This window comes from Dendrobates tinctorius, unplaced genomic scaffold, assembly GCF_039654945.1.
Source record: "Dendrobates tinctorius isolate UK_male_01 unplaced genomic scaffold, ASM3965494v1 ptg000020l, whole genome shotgun sequence".
In the NCBI taxonomy this organism is placed as follows: domain Eukaryota; kingdom Metazoa; phylum Chordata; class Amphibia; order Anura; family Dendrobatidae; genus Dendrobates; species Dendrobates tinctorius.
This window is the reverse complement of record NW_027361688.1, coordinates 3,620,431-3,638,881: the sequence shown is the minus strand read 5'-3', so window position 1 is coordinate 3,638,881 and position 18,451 is coordinate 3,620,431. Positions and strand designations below refer to the sequence as shown.

Here is an 18,451-nt window from a genome sequence, read left to right as displayed (position 1 = left end):
TACATATAACATAGAGTAACATACTTACCAATACTTGTCACATTGTTCCCCGAAGCCATTGTCTTTTCCGGGATAAATATTAACATAACAAACCACAAAAATACTCACCCACGATCCGAAGCAGTCCACGAGTGTGTCCCACGACGATCTTGGGTAGAGAACTGCAGCATCAGATGATGCTGCCGTTCTCTACGGGCTGCAGGAATCCAATGACGGAAGGTAGGTATCCTTCCGCACTGTATTCCTCCGCCACTTAAAAAAAAAAAAAGTCCCTAGTCTCACTTTATGCCATTGCTGCGTGGGACTTAAAAAAAAAAAAAAGTCCCTAGTCTCACTTTATGCCATTGCTGCGTGGGAATTTCCCACGCAGCAATGGCATAAAGTGAGACTAGGGACTTTTTTTTTTTTTAAGTGGCGGAGGAATACAGTGCGGAAGGATACCTACCTTCCGTCATTGGATTCCTGCAGCCCGTAGAGAACGGCAGCATCATCTGATGCTGCAGTTCTCTACCCAAGATCGTCGTGGGACACACTCGTGGACTGCTTCGGATCGTGGGTGAGTATTTTTGTGGTTTGTTATGTTAATATTTATCCCGGAAAAGACAATGGCTTCGGGGAACAATGTGACAAGTATTGGTAAGTATGTTACTCTATGTTATATGTACTGTATGTCTATGTATGTATTGTATGAATGTATTGTATGTATGTAGTATATATGTGGTATGTATGTAGCATGTAGTATGTATGTAGCATGCATGTAGTATGTATGTAGCATGCATGTAGTATATATGTAGTATGTATGTAGCATGTAGTATGTAGCATGCATGTAGTATATATGTAGTATGTATGTAGCATGCATGTAGTATATATGTAGTATGTATGTAGCATGTAGTATGTATGTAGCATGCATGTAGTATATATGTAGTATGTATGTAGCATGTAGTATGTATGTAGCATGCATGTAGTATATATGTAGTATGTATGTAGCATGTAGTATGTATGTAGCATGCATGTAGTATATATGTAGTATGTATGTAGCATGTAGTATGTATGTAGCATGCATGTAGTATGTATGTAGCATGCATGTAGTATATATGTAGTATGTATGTAGCATGTAGTATATATGTAGTATGTAGCATGTAGTATGTATGTAGCATGCATGTAGTATATATGTGTTATGTATGTAGCATGTAGCATGCATGTAGCATGCATGTAGTATGTATGTAGTATATATGTGGTATATATGTAGCATGCAGTATGTATGTAGCATGCATGTAGTATATATGTAGTATGTATGTTGCATGTAGTATTTATGTAGTATGAATGTAGCATGTATGTAGTATGTAGTATGAATGTAGCATGTATGTAGTATGCATGTTGTATGTATGTAGCATGTAATTTTTTTTTTTTTTTTTTTTACATTTAACACATTAGCCGGATGATGGGACTACTACTGTCCCATCATTGGCTAATGTGTCAATCACTGTCATGGTAGCAGGCATCGCCCGATGGGACTTGTAGTCCCATCGGACGATGCCTGCACAGACCACCGGCAGGCCGGCACAGCCCCCCGGCAGGCCGGCACAGCCCCCCGGAGCCTGCACAGCCCCCCGGCAGGCCGGCACAGCCCCCCGGAGCCTGCACAGACCACCGGCAGGCCGGCACAGCCCCCCGGCAGGCCGGCACAGCCCCCCGGAGCCTACACAGACCACCGGCAGGCCGGCACAGACCACCGGAGCCTGCACAGACCCCCTGGCAGGCCGGCACAGCCCCCCGAAAGGCCCGTACAGACCCCAGAGAGGCTGTACAAGGGCAGGAAAGGGTTTTTCTTATTCCGATACCGGAAGTCCCATAGACTTGAATGGGACTTCCGGTATCGGAATCGGCGATACCGATACTTTTTTTAAAGATCGGCCGATACCATCCGATACGATACTTTGAAGTATCGGACGGTATCGCTCAACTCTAATTATGAGTAAGAAAAGGTTATATTGACAGAATGAGTTAATGCAGCAAGTCAATATTTGCAGTGTTGACCCTTCTTCTTCAGGACCTCTGCAATTCTCCCTGGCATGCTCTCAATCAACTTCTGGATCAAATCCTGACTGATAGCAGTCCATTCTTGCAAAATCAATGCTTTTATTTTGTCTGAATTTGAAGGTTTTTGTTTGTCCACCCGTCTCTTGATGATTGACCACAAGTTCTCAATGGGATTAAGATCTGGGGAGTTTCCAGGCCATGGTCCCAAAATCTCTATGTTTTGTTCCCTGAGCCATTTAGTTATCACCTTTGCTTTATGGCAAGGTTCTCCATCATGTTGATAAAGGCATTGCTGATCGCCAAACTGCTCTTGGACGGTTGGGAGAAGTTGCTCTTGGAGGACATTCTGGTACCATTCTTTATTCATGGCTGTGTTTTTAGGCAAGACTGAGAGAGAGCCCCTTCCCTTGGCTGAGAAGCCACCCCACACATGAATGGTTTCAGGATGCTTGACAGTTGGCATGAGACAAGGCTGGTGGTAGCGCTCACTGGTCTTCTCCGAATAAGTCGTTTTCCAGATGTCCCAAACAATCGAAAAGGGGATTCATCAGAGAAAATGAGTTTACCCCAGTCCTCAGCAGTCCACTCCCTGTACCTCTTGCAGAATATCAGTCTGTCCATGATGTTTTTTCTGGAGAGAAGTGGCTTCTTTGCTGCCCTCCTTGAGACCAGGCCTTGCTCCAAGAGTCTCCGCCTCACAGTGCGTGCAGATGCACTCACACCTGCCTGCTGCCATTCCTGAGCAAGCTCTGCACTGCTGGTAGCCCGATCCCGCAGCTGAAACACTTTTAAGAGACGGTCCTGGCAGTTGCTGGTCTTTCTTGGGTGCCCTGGAGCCTTTTTGGCAACAAGGGAACCTCTCTCCTTGAAGTTCTTGATGATGCGATAGATTGTTGACTGAGGTGCAATCTTTCTAGCTGCGATCCTCTTCCCTGTTAGGCTATTTTTGTGCAGTGCAATGATGACTGCACGTGTTTCTTTACAGATAACCATGGTTAACAGAAGAGAAACAATGATGCCAAGCACCAGCCTCCTTTTAAAGTGTCCAGTGGTGTCATTCTTACTTAATCATGACAGATTGATCTCCAGCCCTGTCCTCATCAACACCCACACCTGTGTTAATGGAGCAATCACTGAAACGATGTTAGCTGGTCCTTTTAAGGCAGGGCTGCAATGATGTTGAAATGTGTTTTGGGGGATAAAGTTCATTTTCTAGGCAAATATTGACTTTGCAAGTAATTGCTGTTAAGCTGATCACTCTTTATAACATTCTGGAGTATATGCAAATTGCCATTAGAAAAAATGAAGCAGTAGACTTTGTAAAAATTAATATTTGTGTCATTCTCAAAACTTTTGGCCATGACTGTACACAGTGACTGCACCATCACAATAGTGAGTGCAGCTCTGGGGTATAATACACGATGTAACTCAGGATCAGTAATGTAATGTATGTACACAGTGACTGCACCAGCAGAATAGTGAGTGCAGCTCTGGAGTATAATACAGGATGTAACTCAGGATCAGTAATGTAATGTATGTACACAGTGACTGCACCAGCACAATAGTGAGTGCAGCTCTGGGGTATAATACAGGATGTAACTCAGGATCAGTAATGTAATGTATGTACACAGTGACTGCACCAGCAGAATAGTGAGTGCAGCTCTGGGGTATAATACAGGAGGTAACTCAGGATCAGTAATGTAATGTATGTACACAGTGACTGCACCAGCACAATAGTGAGTGCAGCTCTGGGGTATAATACAGGATGTAACTCAGGATCAGTAATGTAATGTATGTACACAGTGACTGCACCAGCAGAATAGTGAGTGCAGCTCTGGAGTATAATGCAGGATGTAATGTTTTAGGTGTATGTAGATTATATGGACGCTATAGCATGGCAGTCGGAGGTGACTCTCTCCTGACAGATGGCTTTTAGTCATCCGTGAAGCAGTGACCAGCGCTGCGGTCTCTTATGTGACTCCAGTGTGAAGAGATCTCAGAATGGAGGTCACAGAATCACCAAAAATAGACAAAGCCAAAATGCTGGAAGCGGAGACCGGGAACCATCTGCCATATGAACGTATAAGATAAGGGGCAGCGGTGTCCTCACGCATGTGGCAAAGGAGACCAGGACTATAACTCCCAGCATCCGTTATCTGGGAGACCGCCACTCTGCGCCCTTAGGGACATCACACACCGTCGGCGTCACTCAGGTGACATCTTTAGGGCCCGGAAGGGACATTATAAGTCTCCCCATCAGATGATATCAGTTCTTTAAAGGGGACACCACACTTGTTTTTTTTATTGGGGGGGGGGGGGATCTCTGAGATCCAGGGAGGGTGAGAGTGAAAAGTGAGCCCCTTAAAGCGACAGCGCTCCCTTCAACGCCTGCCGCCGGTGACATCACAGCTTCGCTCCCGCACTTGGCGTTTCATAGAGGTTTTGAAGAAACCACAGGCAAAGCCTTGAGGAAGCGCAGATTACGGAGGAGGGGGCACAGGCGCGTCTCATTAACCCTTCCCAGGCTGCACGCAGAACGCTTGATCCGATGCAAAAAAAAAAAAAAAAATCTTTTTCAAACCCAAAAAGAAGTGCTGGGATTTGTAGTTCTCCATCCGCCGCAGCTTTAGATGCCACATTATCATCCTTCCTCCATCTGCTACGTAGCAAACAACACACACTAATCGTATCCGTCCGCCACGATTCACATGTGGCCAAAAAAGTCGGCACGGCAGAGCTGAGCTTGTCAGGTAGCAAAGTCGGCACTAAGCAAACGGAAGAAACTTGAGATTGACAGACACAGCAGAGCCGAGTTTGTGATGTGTCGAGTTGCATCGTTTTACCTTGCAGTCCCATGTAACACCAGGGTATGCAATATCTTGACTTAATAACCCTGCAGCACCCAGAGATGACAAACACGGCTCTGCTACACCAGGATGATGTCAAGAATTGCAGACAGTGGAGCAAAAGAGGAAACAGTCAGCGGAGGGGGGGGGGGGGGGAAGTTCCTAAACAACTTGGGGGCACAGCACCTAATGCATCTTAAAGGGATAGTAGCCCTAATAATCGTCCGGGAACCTTGAGTAGTGACAAAGTCTGATCTGGCTGCATTTTTAACATATAGAAAAACGCCACCATTTTTTTAGGGTCGCACCCACAAGAGGGTCTCTGTAGGAAAGGTGAGGCACTTACCTATGTCGGAGTTGCAGAAGGCGTCCTGGGGGTGGCTGGGGGCACAAGTGCAGCCGTCCGCCGGGTACAAGAAGTCCCCAACTATGAGGGAGAGTGCCAAGAGCATGAGGTTGGCAATGAGTGACATGGTGCAGGGTCTGCAGCCCTAGGTGACAGCAGGAGGGTATAACCTGGGGGATTGAGCTGGTCGCCTGGTGGCTGCAGGTTTATATGGAGCAGAGGACGCCTGCTGTCCCCTCCCCTGCAGCCCAGGCCAATGGCATGCTCTGTGTGTCCCCTCCCCTGCTCTGCCCCTGCAGCCCAGGCCAATGGCATGCTCTGTGTGTCCCCTCCCCTGCTCTGCCCCTGCAGCCCAGGCCAATGGCATGCTCTGTGTGTCCCCTCCCCTGCTCTGCCCCTGCAGCCCAGGCCAATGGCATGCTCTGTGTGTCCCCTCCCCTGCTCTGCCCCTGCAGCCCAGGCCAATGGCATGCTCTGTGTGTCCCCTCCCCTGCTCTGCCCCTGCAGCCCAGGCCAATGGCATGCTCTGTGAGCGCAGTGCAGGCAGTGGGGGGCGAGGCTTCGCTCTTCTGTGTCCTTCTAGGGGAGAAGGGAATGTTCCCGCACTTCTGGATGGGGGGCTCAGTCATTACCAAAGCAGAGGAGCTCAAGTTCAAAACAACAGCCCCTCTGCCAGGCGTGGGACCTGCGCCAAGAGGAAGATTACCCAGCAGTGCAGCAGAGCTGAGTTTGTCATGTGGCACAACTTTGTTTATTTGGACTGCGGATCAGGCGTTTTCTCAGACTTAAATAGCTCAATGAGCTCTGCTGCAAAAAGTGCAAAATACTACAACATCGCTTAGGGATGTAGCAGAGCCGAGCTTGTAACACAGTGCAACTAATGGAGTTTTACAAAAGATCATGTGCAAATGTAGCAGAGGTGACATTGTCATCTAGTAGAGCTCTGCAGACACTATTGCAAACTCCTTTTTTGCAGGAACATACATGTAGCAGAGTTGAGTTTGTCATTTAGTGCAGCTCTGCAGACACTATTGCAAACTTTTTATTTTTGCAGGAACATACATGTAGCAGAGCTGAGTTTGTTATTTAGTGCAGCTCTGCAGACAGTATTGCAAACTCCTTTTTTGCAGGAGCATACATGTAGCAGAGTTGAGTTTGTCATTTAGTGCAGCTCTGCAGACACTATTGCAAACTCCTTTTTTGCAGGAGCATACATGTAGCAGAGCTGAGTTTGTCATTTAGTGCAGCTCTGCAGACAGTATTGCAAACTCCTTTTTTGCAGGAGCATACATGTAGCAGTGCTGAGTTTGTCATTTAGTGCAGCTCTGCAGACAGTACTGCAAACTCCTTTTTTGCAGGAGCATACATGTAGCAGAGCTGAGTTTGTCATTTAGTGCAGCTCTGCAGACAGTATTGCAAACTCCTTTTTTGCAGGAGCATACATGTAGCAGAGTTGAGTTTGTCATTTAGTGCAGCTCTGCAGACACTATTGCAATTTCCTTTTTTGCAGGAGCATACATATAGCAGAGCTGAGTTTGTCATTTAGTGCAGCTCTGCAGACAGTATTGCAAACTCCTTTTTTGCAGGAGCATACATGTAGCAGAGTTGAGTTTGTCATTTAGTGCAGCTCTGCAGACAGTATTGCAAACTCCTTTTTTGCAGGAGCATACATGTAGCAGAGTTGAGTTTGTCATTTAGTGCAGCTCTGCAGACAGTACTGCAAACTCCTTTTTTGCAGGAACATACATGTAGCAGAGCTGAGTTTGTCATTTAGTGCAGCTCTGCAGACAGTACTGCAAATTCCTTTTTTGCAGGAGCATACATGTAGCAGACTGAGTTTGTCATTTAGTGCAGCTCTGCAGACAGTATTGCAAACTCCTTTTTTTGCAGGAGCATACATGTAGCATAGTTGAGTTTGTCATTTAGTGCAGCTCTGCAGACAGTACTGCAAACTCATTTTTTGCAGGAACATACATGTAGCAGAGTTGAGTTTGTCATTTAGTGCAGCTCTGCAGACACTATTGCAAACTCCTTTTTTGCAGGAGCATACATGTAGCAGAGCTGAGTTTGTCATTTAGCGCAGCTCTGCAGACAGTATTGCAAACTCATTTTTTGCAGGAACATACATGTAGTAGAGTTGAGTTTGTCATTTAGTGCAGCTCTGCAGACATGTAACAGAGTTGAGTTTGTCATTTAGTGCAGCTCTGCAGACAGTATTGCAAACTCCTTTTTTGCAGGAGCATACATGAAAAGAGCTGAGTTTGTAATTTAGTGCAGCTCTGCAGACAGTACTGCAAATTCCTTTTTTGCAGGCGCATACATGTAGCAGAGTTGAGTTTGTCATTTAGTGCAGCTCTGCAGACAGTACTGCAAACTCCTTTTTTGCAGGCGCATACATGTAGCAGAGTTGAGTTTGTCATTTAGTGCAGCTCTGCAGACAGTATTGCAAACTCCTTTTTTGCAGGAGCATACATGTAGCAGAGCTGATACATAAGCAAAAGTCAAAAGTTTGGACACCCCTGTTTACGCCGTGCTTTCTATTTTTTTTATCCTGGTTCTTATTGGAATGTGCACATTTCTGATTCAGACTGGAGGCGGCAAAACCAGGTAGGAACACATGGAAAGAAGGCGAAAAGAAACATGAAACCAGAAAGTGTGTTCCATCTTATGTTCCTCAGAGTTCCCTGACTTTTACTCTGATGAAAAAAAGCTTTATACCCCTCCCCCCCCCCAAGTATCCTCTCCACAGCTTCATCAGGTCGCCACCTGGAAAGGCTTCCAAGAAAGTGTGACCATTAAGCATTGTTTTGGAAAAGGCAGTGTCGGTGCGCAGCTCCATACAGCATTCAGCTCTTTTCCACAGCTGTTCTAAGCCAGAAAATGGCAAGAACCACTCAGCTAAGGAAAGCGAAACGACATATGACAAGATCAGGAAAATTGCTAGAACCTTGAAGGTATCCACAACTGCAATTATGAAAACCATCAATTGCTATGATGAAACTTGCCCCTGAAAAGGAAGATCAAGAATTCCCTCTACTGCAGAGGATAAGTTTATCAGGGTTACCAGCCTGACAAACTACAAACTAACAGCACTTACGATAATAGCCCTCAGAATTGATGCACAGACATTAAGGTGATGACCTGACGAAACTGAAGGGAAAACCAAGGGGATTATAAAGTTGTCGCTGCAGAGGATAAGTGCATCAGAGTTACCAGCCTGTGAAACTACAAACTGACAGCACCTAAGATAACAGCCCTCCGAACTGATGCACAGACATCAAGGTGATGACCTGGTGAAAATGAAGGAAAAACCAAGTGGGTATAAAGCTTTCGTGAGAGTAACAGGGGGCGGCACCAGGATTAATCCAAGGTGTATCACACATGCTGGGGTGTGTCACGTGTTTCTTTACTCCTTATTTCCATGCTTCAGACTTCATGGTTTTGCCGCCTTCAGCCTGAAATTGACCATGTGCACATTAAAGTAAAAACAAGGAAAACCGACACATGAACAGAGGTGTCCAATCTTTTGTCCAATACCGTATGATATCGCATGTATTATATTTTCATGCACAAAAGTATACAGATGTAGCAGAGCTGAGTCTCATTTAGTACAGTTAGGTAGATGATGGTCCAATCTCTTGGTTTTTTTTTTCTCTTTTCCATGCATGTATAGAACTGTAGTAGGGCTGAGCTTGTCTTATGACACAACTATATAGGTGATATAGGAATCCTTACAGATGTAGCAGAGCTAAGTCTGTCACATGCCACGATATATATATATATATATTAAAGCAATTTTAAGTGTTATAGAACTGAAAAAATGTACACAAATGTAATAGAGTTGAGTTTGCCATTGGGCACAAGGTTTTTTTTAAAAACGTATAAAGATGTAACATCTCCGAGCTGAGTTTGTCATATGGCACAGGTATATACATGATCAGCCTGTCTTTTTATGGAGGAATGTATGCAGACATAGCAGAGCTGAGTCTGTTTTATGGAATTTACATCAAATTGTGCAGATGCATTTATCTATTATATGAAGCAGAAATGATCTGGCCAATACAGAAGAGCTGTGTTTGTCCTTTGGTTCATTTTTTACCATGATAGCATCAAAGTTTTTACATAAGGCTACAGGTAAACCCACCGATCATCCCAGCATAGTCAGAGAACTGATTCATGTATGCATTAAACTAAGTAACAGATTGGGCTCTGCTACATCTATCACACAGAGCCGGTGCCAGGCCCGGGAGCTGCGCCAGGGTACAACGCGTCTGCAATGCAAACATCCACTACAACTTACCGAGGCTCGCACATGTAGCAGAGCTCATCTAATCACTCAGGAAACTCATTCTCACATCACTTTGTGACAGCTCTGCTGCATCGTATTTCCTAAATTCCTTCCCTCCACATGGCAGACTATCAGCGCTATAGCACATTACGTTATTCACTGGCGGCTATCCAGATGGTAAATCAGGACCATAAACCTGAAAGATGATGTCACCGCGTATACCAACACCTGCATGAGGTAATCCAGAAAATGTCCAGCCGCAATCTGAATATCCTCCGGAGCTGCACTCACAATTCTGTGGCTTCATAGCAGAAATCTGCCATTTAGTCAAGAGTATAATACATAATCCACCCCAAGGACAAGATATTACATTCTATACAATGATGATAGCAGAAAAGTGAGTGCAGCCCTGGGGTATAATACAGGATGTAACTCAGGATCAGTAATGTAATGTATGTACACAGTGACTGCACCAGCAGAATAGTGAGTGCAGCTCTGGGGTATAATACAGGATGTAACTCAGGATCAGTAATGTAATGTATGTACACAGTGACTGCACCAGCAGAATAGTGAGTGCAGCTCTGGAGTATAATACAGGATGTAACTCAGGATCAGTAATGTAATGTATGTACACAGTGACTGCACCAGCAGAATAGTGAGTGCAGCTCTGGGGTATAATACAGGATGTAACTCAGGATCAGTAATGTAATGTATGTACACAGTGACTGCACCAGCAGAATAGTGAGTGCAGCTCTGGGGTATAATACAGGATGTAACTCAGGATCAGTAATGTAATGTATGTACACAGTGACTGCACCAGCAGAATAGCGAGTGCAGCTCTGGGGTATAATACAGGATGTAACTCAGGATCAGTAATGTAATGTATGTACACAGTGACTGCACCAGCAGAAAAGTGAGTGCAGCTCTGGGGTATAATACAGGATGTAACTCAGGATCAGTAATGTAATGTATGTACACAGTGACTACACCAGCAGAATAGCGAGTGCAGCTCTGGAGTATAATACAGGATGTAACTCAGGATCAGTAATGTAATGTATGTACACAGTGACTACACCAGCAGAATAGCGAGTGCAGCTCTGGAGTATAATACAGGATGTAACTCAGGATCAGTAATGTAATGTATGTACACAGTGACTGCACCGGCAGAATAGCGAGTGCAGCTCTGGAGTATAATACAGGATGTAACTCAGGATCAGTAATGTAATGTATGTACACAGTGACTGCAGCAGCAGAATAGTGAGTGCAGCTCTGGAGTATAATACAGGATGTAACTCAGGATCAGTAATGTAATGCATGTACACAGTGACTGCACCGGCAGAATAGTGAGTGCAGCTCTGGGGTATAATACAGGATGTAACTCAGGATCAGTAATGTAATGTATGTACACAGTGACTGCACCAGCAGAATAGTGAGCGCAGCTCTGGGGTATAATACAGGATGGAACTCAGGATCAGTAATGTAATGTATGTACACAGTGACTGCACCAGCAGAATAGTGAGTGCAGCTCTGGAGTATAATACAGGATGTAACTCAGGATCAGTAATGTAATGTATGTACACAGTGACTGCAGCAGCAGAATAGTGAGTGCAGCTCTGGAGTATAATACAGGAGGTAACTCAGGATCAGTAATGTAATGCATGTACACAGTGACTGCACCGGCAGAATAGTGAGTGCAGCTCTGGGGTATAATACAGGATGGAACTCAGGATCAGTAATGTAATGTATGTACACAGTGACTGCAGCAGCAGAATAGTGAGTGCAGCTATGGAGTATAATACAGGAGGTAACTCAGGATCAGTAATGTAATGTATGTACACAGTGACTGCACCAGCAGAATAGTGAGTGCAGCTCTGGGGTATAATACAGGATGTAACTCAGGATCAGTAATGTAATGTATGTACACAGTGACTGCAGCAGCAGAATAGTGAGTGCAGCTCTGGAGTATAATACAGGAGGTAACTCAGGATCAGTAATGTAATGTATGTACACAGTGACTGCAGCAGCAGAATAGTGAGTGCAGCTCTGGAGTATAATACAGGATGTAACTCAGGATCAGTAATGTAATGCATGTACACAGTGACTGCACCGGCAGAATAGTGAGTGCAGCTCTGGGGTATAATACAGGATGTAACTCAGGATCAGTAATGTAATGTATGTACACAGTGACTGCAGCAGCAGAATAGTGAGTGCAGCTCTGGAGTATAATACAGGATGTAACTCAGGATCAGTAATGTAATGCATGTACACAGTGACTGCACCGGCAGAATAGTGAGTGCAGCTCTGGGGTATAATACAGGATGGAACTCAGGATCAGTAATGTAATGTATGTACACAGTGACTGCAGCAGCAGAATAGTGAGTGCAGCTCTGGAGTATAATACAGGAGGTAACTCAGGATCAGTAATGTAATGTATGTACACAGTGACTGCACCAGCAGAATAGTGAGCGCAGCTCTGGGGTGTAATACACGTTGTACTGCTTGATCATACTCTTGGAGAACTGCTACATTGATGATTGCATTACCATAAATCTGATGAGCGCCAATATTGATATATATAATATTAGATGGGAGAATCGCTTACAGTACAATTCCTTAATGTAATAATATAATAACAGAGGCGAATCACTAATTTTCCACCAATTTAGAAGAAGTCACATGACCACAAGTAAAACCAAAACTTTCCTGCGTCCCCATCCGTATCTGTTGGCTGCGGTTAAGAGGAAACCGAGCGATTTGACCCTCTTACATGCAAGGATATTAATGAAAGTGATTCTGTAGTCATTTCCTTTCTCCAGGCACTTTGGGTTTCACTTTGTCTTTCTGTATGCCCAAAATATTTGATGAACCCCAGGAGCGATCACAGGAATTTTGTGATAATTACACTACCCCTTTAACTCAGAGGATAATTCTTCATCGAATGGAGCAATATTCTACGATAAAAATATGTGTATGGCCCTTTAAGAAAAAGTGCCCTGATAGTGGCAGCCAGGTGTTGTGCTGTGTGATGCAAGGGGCGACGTCTGCACCTGCCATAGTGAGCCAAGAAATCCCACCGGGCGGGTGAGTGGCCAACAGTGTCCGGTCAAAATCAAATCAAATTTGAGCTAACTAAGGCCACCACTAGAGGGCGCTCACTGCATAGTGTTCTAATAATGCATACATAGTGTGCTCCCTCTAGTGGCAGCTGCAGGTTGCACTACTTTGTAGGTAAAGCGATCCTGTGTCTCCTAGTAGGTACAACCATAGCTAGAATTGTTCCAACACATAAAAGGCTGATAACAGATAACACTAGCTTGCATTCACTTGCATAATGGAGGAGAGTAAAATGGGTCTTGATATGGATGTGGACTCTCCAGTATACCCCCTTTTCTCCAATATTCAGCACTTATCCAATTCAGACACGCACCAATAGGTGCAGATAGGGCAGGACCATGAAATCTGAATCAGTTTTGGAAGAGACTGAGCAAAGGTCTAATGATCATGTCGTAAAGTAGAGTGTTTTTTGATTTTTGGGGTATTTTGGGTCGGTGGCCAGTAGGGGGAGCAGTGCACACTATTATCAGGAATACAATAATAATACAGTCAAATAATTGCCGTTAATGACCCTGTTGACTTTAATAGAAATTTTCAGCTGTTTTTTTTTTTTTTTTTTGAAGGCGGTGTGGCCCCTTGCGGTAATCTAGCCTGCAAAAAAAAGGGAGGCTTTCAATTATTTTTATTAGTCACATTCTGGATTATACGATGTTTTTGAATTATCAAATGTAAGATTTCAGTTGTTTTAAAGGTGTGTTTTTTTTCTGATCCATCACATAACGTCCCCTAAATGACAAAGTAGATAGGCTCTGCGCCTCTGTGTTCCTCTATGTTTACGCAAAAGCATATAAGATCTGCAAGGAAAAAAAAAGGCAGTACACCAGATTCATGAAAATGGCTCAGGTGGCCTCATGTATTTGGTTCAACTTTCTGAAGCAGTTTTGATTGAGAAAAATTGTTCACCAGCCAATTTATAAATGATTCCCCTTTTTTGACACACTTAAAGGGGATCTGTCGCTTGCCATAAATTTGTATTTTTTTTTACGTGGTGTAAATGCCGCTGTTCTCCTGAATCCAACGATGTTTATCTTTTGTTCCTGCGCCTCTGCATTCCTGAGATATGGCCCACTCTTCCCTGTATTTAAATCTGGTCTTTTTATCTAGAGGGGCGTGGTCATTCAGAACATTCAGAAAGGAGTTGAGAACCACGCCCACTTTTCTAAGAAGGCTAGATTTATTGACAAGGAAGAAAGGGCCATATCTCAGGATCGGAGAGGCGTAGGAACAAAAGAAAAACATCGCCGGATTCAGGAGAACGGCGGCATTTACACTGGCGTTTTTTTTTTTTTTTACATATTTATGCCAATTCACAGGTCTTCTATAAAAGTGGAAAACCGATATTAAATTTGGTGGCTCAGTAAGTGAGAACCTAGCTGGCAGTGTCAGGGTTACTTCCATTAGTGACCACCTGACTACCTACTGCGCCTGCTAAGCTTCAGTCTAAGTGGTGCTGGTGGGCCCCTGGGACTGTAAGGGTTAAGAGGGCAATCCCATTACAACCTATGATTATAATAATGATTTCCCCCGCTACTACTTATTCATTAGTGATGTTTGTAGCTCGGGGAACCGCGTCCTCTGGGTCGTAATGCAGAACAGACATGTCCAACCCCCACCCCACAAATTCCTTACATTTATTAATGGCTTCCCCCCTGTTTCTTGAAATAACAATTGGAGTAAATGGGAAATGGTTCCCCACTGCGGGCGTGCTATAGCCCTCCTTCTGCGTACGCAGGTATTGGTGAAAGCCTATGCCGGCCTTTTCTTTGTTATATTTTTCTGGTGGAACTTTATAAGTTCCAAGTTTGCCCAAAACTGGTTTTCAAAATAGAATCCTGGTAGATTTGGGCACGTTCCAATCAGTTTCCATAAACTGCGCCCAGTAGTGGGTGTCCGTGGGCAATATTCTGGGTGAGAATTACTCCTAGGACCGCGTTAGAGGAGTTCCTTCAATAGTCCATAGTACCAGGAGATAACCCACATAAATGGAGCATTGGTGGTGTCCTTACAAATAGCGGTGCGCACAGAAAAGGAGCCAGAAGAATTAATACAGCACAGTGTACAATAATCCCGCGATCTGCCGTCCATACAAGGTCATGATGAAAAAACTATACAAGAAATTTCCGCATATTTCCGTTTTCAGACCTATATTTAGATATTTGGAGAACGACATCTGTCTTCTTTTGTCCAGCGTCCTTTTAACCCCATGTCCTCCCACACAATGAGGAAACATCAGATATCTTGGCCCATCGTGGGGATCTACCCCATCACCTACTCCCCGGATAGCCTGACGAAATCATAATTACGTTTTCTTCATTCTTTAGTTAAAAAAAAAGGATAATATTTCCCACCAAACCCTCTAACTTCCAGAAAAACATGAGACCGATGGTGGGTAGGCCGTGATACATGACTAATATGGGGTAAAGGCCTCGGTGTCCGTGACTAATGGTAGAGTGGTGGGGTGTGAGTAGCATGTCTGGTTGAGATGGGGTCACATTTACTAGATTCTCCACCAACAATTGCTTTTAGAGAAAGCTGGCCAGGGTGTAATATGAGGGTTGTGTATTATTATCGTGGGGTGTAATGTGAGGGTTGTGTAGTATTATGGTGGGGTGTAATGTGAGGGTTGTGTAGTATTATATGGTGGGGTGTAATGTGAGGGTTGTGTAGTATTATGGTGGAGTGTAATGTGAGGGTTGTGTAGTATTATGGTGGGGTGTAATGTGAGGGTTGTGTAGTATTATGGTGGGGTGTAATGTGAGGGTTGTTTAGTATGGTGGGGTGTAATGTGAGGGTTGTGTAGTATTATATGGTGGGGTGTAATGTGAGGGTTGTGTAGTATTATGGTGGAGTGTAATGTGAGGGTTGTGTAGTATTATGGTGGGGTGTAATGTGAGGGTTGTGTAGTATTATGGTGGGGTGTAATGTGAGGGTTGTGTAGTATGGTGGGGTGTAATGTGAGGGTTGTGTAGTATTATATGGTGGGGTGTAATGTGAGGGTTGTGTAGTATTATGGTGGGGTGTAATGTGAGGGTTGTGTAGTATTATATGGTGGGGTGTAATGTGAGGGTTGTGTAGTATTATATGGTGGGGTGTAATGTGAGGGTTGTGTAGTATTATGGTGGGGTGTAATGTGAGGGTTGTGTAATATGGTGGGGTGTAATCTGAGGGTTGTGAAGTATTACGGTCGGGTGTAATATGAAGATTGCGTAGTATTATGGTGGGGTGTAATGTGAGGATTGTGTAGTATTATGGTGGGGTGTAATGTGAGGGTTGTGTAGTATTATGGTGGGGTGTAATGTGAAGGTTGTGTATTATGGTGGGGTGTAATATGAGGGTTGTGTAGTATTATGGTGGGGTGTAATGTGAGGATTGTGTAGTATTATGGTGGGGTGTAATGTGAGGGTTGTGTAGTATTATGGTGGGGTGTAATGTGAAGGTTGTGTATTATGGTGGGGTGTAATATGAGGGTTGTGTAGTATTATGGTGGGGTGTAATCTGAGGATTGTGTAGTATTATGGTGGGGTGTAATGTGAGGGTTGTGTGGTATTATGGTGGGGTGTAATATGAGGGTTGTGTACTATTATATGGTGAGGAGTAGTATGAGGGTTGTGTAGTATAATGGTGGGGTGTAATATGAGGGTTGTGTAGTATTATGGGGGGGTGTAATGTGAGGGTTGTGTAGTATTATGGTGGGGTGTAATATGAGGGTTGTGTAGTATTATGGTGAGGTGTAATATGAGGGTTGTGTAGTATTATGGTGGGGTGTAATGTAAGGGTTGTGAAGTATTATATGGTGGGGTGTAATGTGAGGGTTGTGTAGTATTGTAGTATGGTGGGGTGTAATATGAGGGTTGTGTAGTATTATATGGTGGGGTGTAGTATGAGGGTTGTGTAGTATTATATGGTGGGGTGTAGTATGAGGGTTGTGTAGTATAATGCTGGGGTGTAAAATGAAGATTGCGTAGTATTATGGTGGGGTGTAATGTGAGGATTGTGTAGTATGGTTGGGTGTAATGTGAGGGTTGTGTAGTATTATGGTGGGGTGTAATGTGAGGATTGTGTAGTATGGTTGGGTGTAATGTGAGGGTTGTGTAGTATTATGGTGGGGTGTAATGTGAGGGTTGTGTAGTATTATGGTGGGTTGTAATGTGAGGGTTGTGTATTATGGTGGGGTGTAATATGAGGGTTGTGTAGTATTATGGTGGGGTGTAATCTGAGGATTGTGTAGCATTATGGTGGGGTGTAATGTGAGGGTTGTGTAGTATTATGGTGGGGTGTAATGTGAGGGTTGTGTATTATGATGGGGTGTAATGTGAGGGTTGTGTAGTATTATGATGGGGTGTAATGTGAGGGTTGTGTAGTATTATGGTTGGGTGTAATGTGAGGTTTGTGTAGTATTATGGTGGGGTGTAATGTGAGAGTTGTGTAGTATTACGATGGGGTGTAATGTGAGGGTTTTGTAGTATTATGGTGGGGTGTAATGTGAGGGTTTTGTAGTATTATGGTGGGGTGTAATGTGAGAATTGTGTAGTATTATGGTGGGGTGTAATATGAGGGTTGTGTAGTATTATGGTGGGTGTAATGTGAGGGTTGTGTATTATTATGGTGGGGTGTAATGTGAGGGTTGTGTAGTATTATGGTGGGGTGTAATGTGAGGGTTGTGTAGTATTATGGTGGAGTGTAATGTGAGGGTTGTGTAGTATTATGGTGGGGTGTAATATGAGGGTTGTGTAGTATTATGGTGGGGTGTAATGTGAGGGTTGTGTAGTATTATGGTGGGGTGTAATGTGAGGGTTGTGTAGTATTATGGTGGGGTGTAATGTGAGGGTTGTGTAGTATTATGGTGGGGTGTAATGTGAGGGTTGTGTAGTATTATGGTGGGGTGTAATGTGAGGGTTGTGTAGTATTATGGTGGGGTGTAATGTCAGGGTTTTGAAGTGTTATTGATAGGAATATGCCTCTATAATCAGCAGTGTCAGTAAAGTGCCCATAAATTACTGATAGGAATGTGCCCATATAAACAACATTGCTAGAAGAGATCCATATGGCTGATGACTGCTACTCAGGAGTCACAATTTATAGAACATTGCCCGCATGAACAGTTCACATTTTTGCATACAATGGATGTATAACACGATCTCCCCCCAGTGACGGCTCCTATGGCCTTTATGGACTGTTTTTTTAACCAATCTGCCAGAATAGACAAGAGTAATTATTTCACATGTAGCAGAGCTGAGTTTGCTTTATAGCTACTTTTCCATAGGACTGCAGATAAAACTACTACTGCACAATGTACAATAATACCACAATCTGCCGTCCATACACGGTCATGATGAGAAAACTACATGAGAAATTTCCGCATATTTCCGTTTTCAGACCTATATTTAGATATTTGGAGTACGACTTCTGTCCCCTTTTGTCCAGCGTTCTCCTTTTCACCCCATGTCCACTGACACAGTGAGGAAACATCAGATATCTTGGCGCATCATGGGGATCTCCCCATCACATACTCCCCGGATAGCCTGACGAAATTATAATTAAGTTTTCTTCATTTTTTAGTTAAAAAAAAAAGATATTTCCCATCAAACCCCGTAACTTCCAGAAAAACATGAGACCGATGGTGGGTAGGCCGTGATATGACTAACTTGGGGTGAAGGCCTCGTTGTCTGTGACTAATGGTAGAGTGGTGGGGTGTGAGTAGCATGTCTGGTTGAGACCGGGTCACATTTACTAGATTCTCCACAGAAAACTGCTATTGGAGAATTCTGGACAGGGTGTAATGTGAGGGTTGTGTAGTATTATGGTGGGGTGTAATGT

At 44.0% G+C, this 18,451-nt stretch overlaps 2 protein-coding genes across 2 annotated transcripts in view; one reads left to right on the top strand and one right to left on the bottom strand.

Moving 5' to 3' along the window:
- The window catches only part of TIMP3 (TIMP metallopeptidase inhibitor 3), a 31,743-nt gene extending 26,319 nt beyond the window's left edge, over positions 1-5,424 (bottom strand). The window contains exon 1 of the mRNA XM_073567495.1: positions 5,233-5,424. Within this exon, the coding sequence (XP_073423596.1) occupies positions 5,233-5,359 (127 nt within the window). The 5' untranslated portion in view covers positions 5,360-5,424. The remainder of the gene's footprint in view (positions 1-5,232) is intronic.
- The window catches only part of SYN3 (synapsin III), a 247,764-nt gene that overhangs the window by 152,480 nt on the left and 76,833 nt on the right, over positions 1-18,451 (top strand). The gene's annotated exons all lie outside the window — the stretch shown is intronic.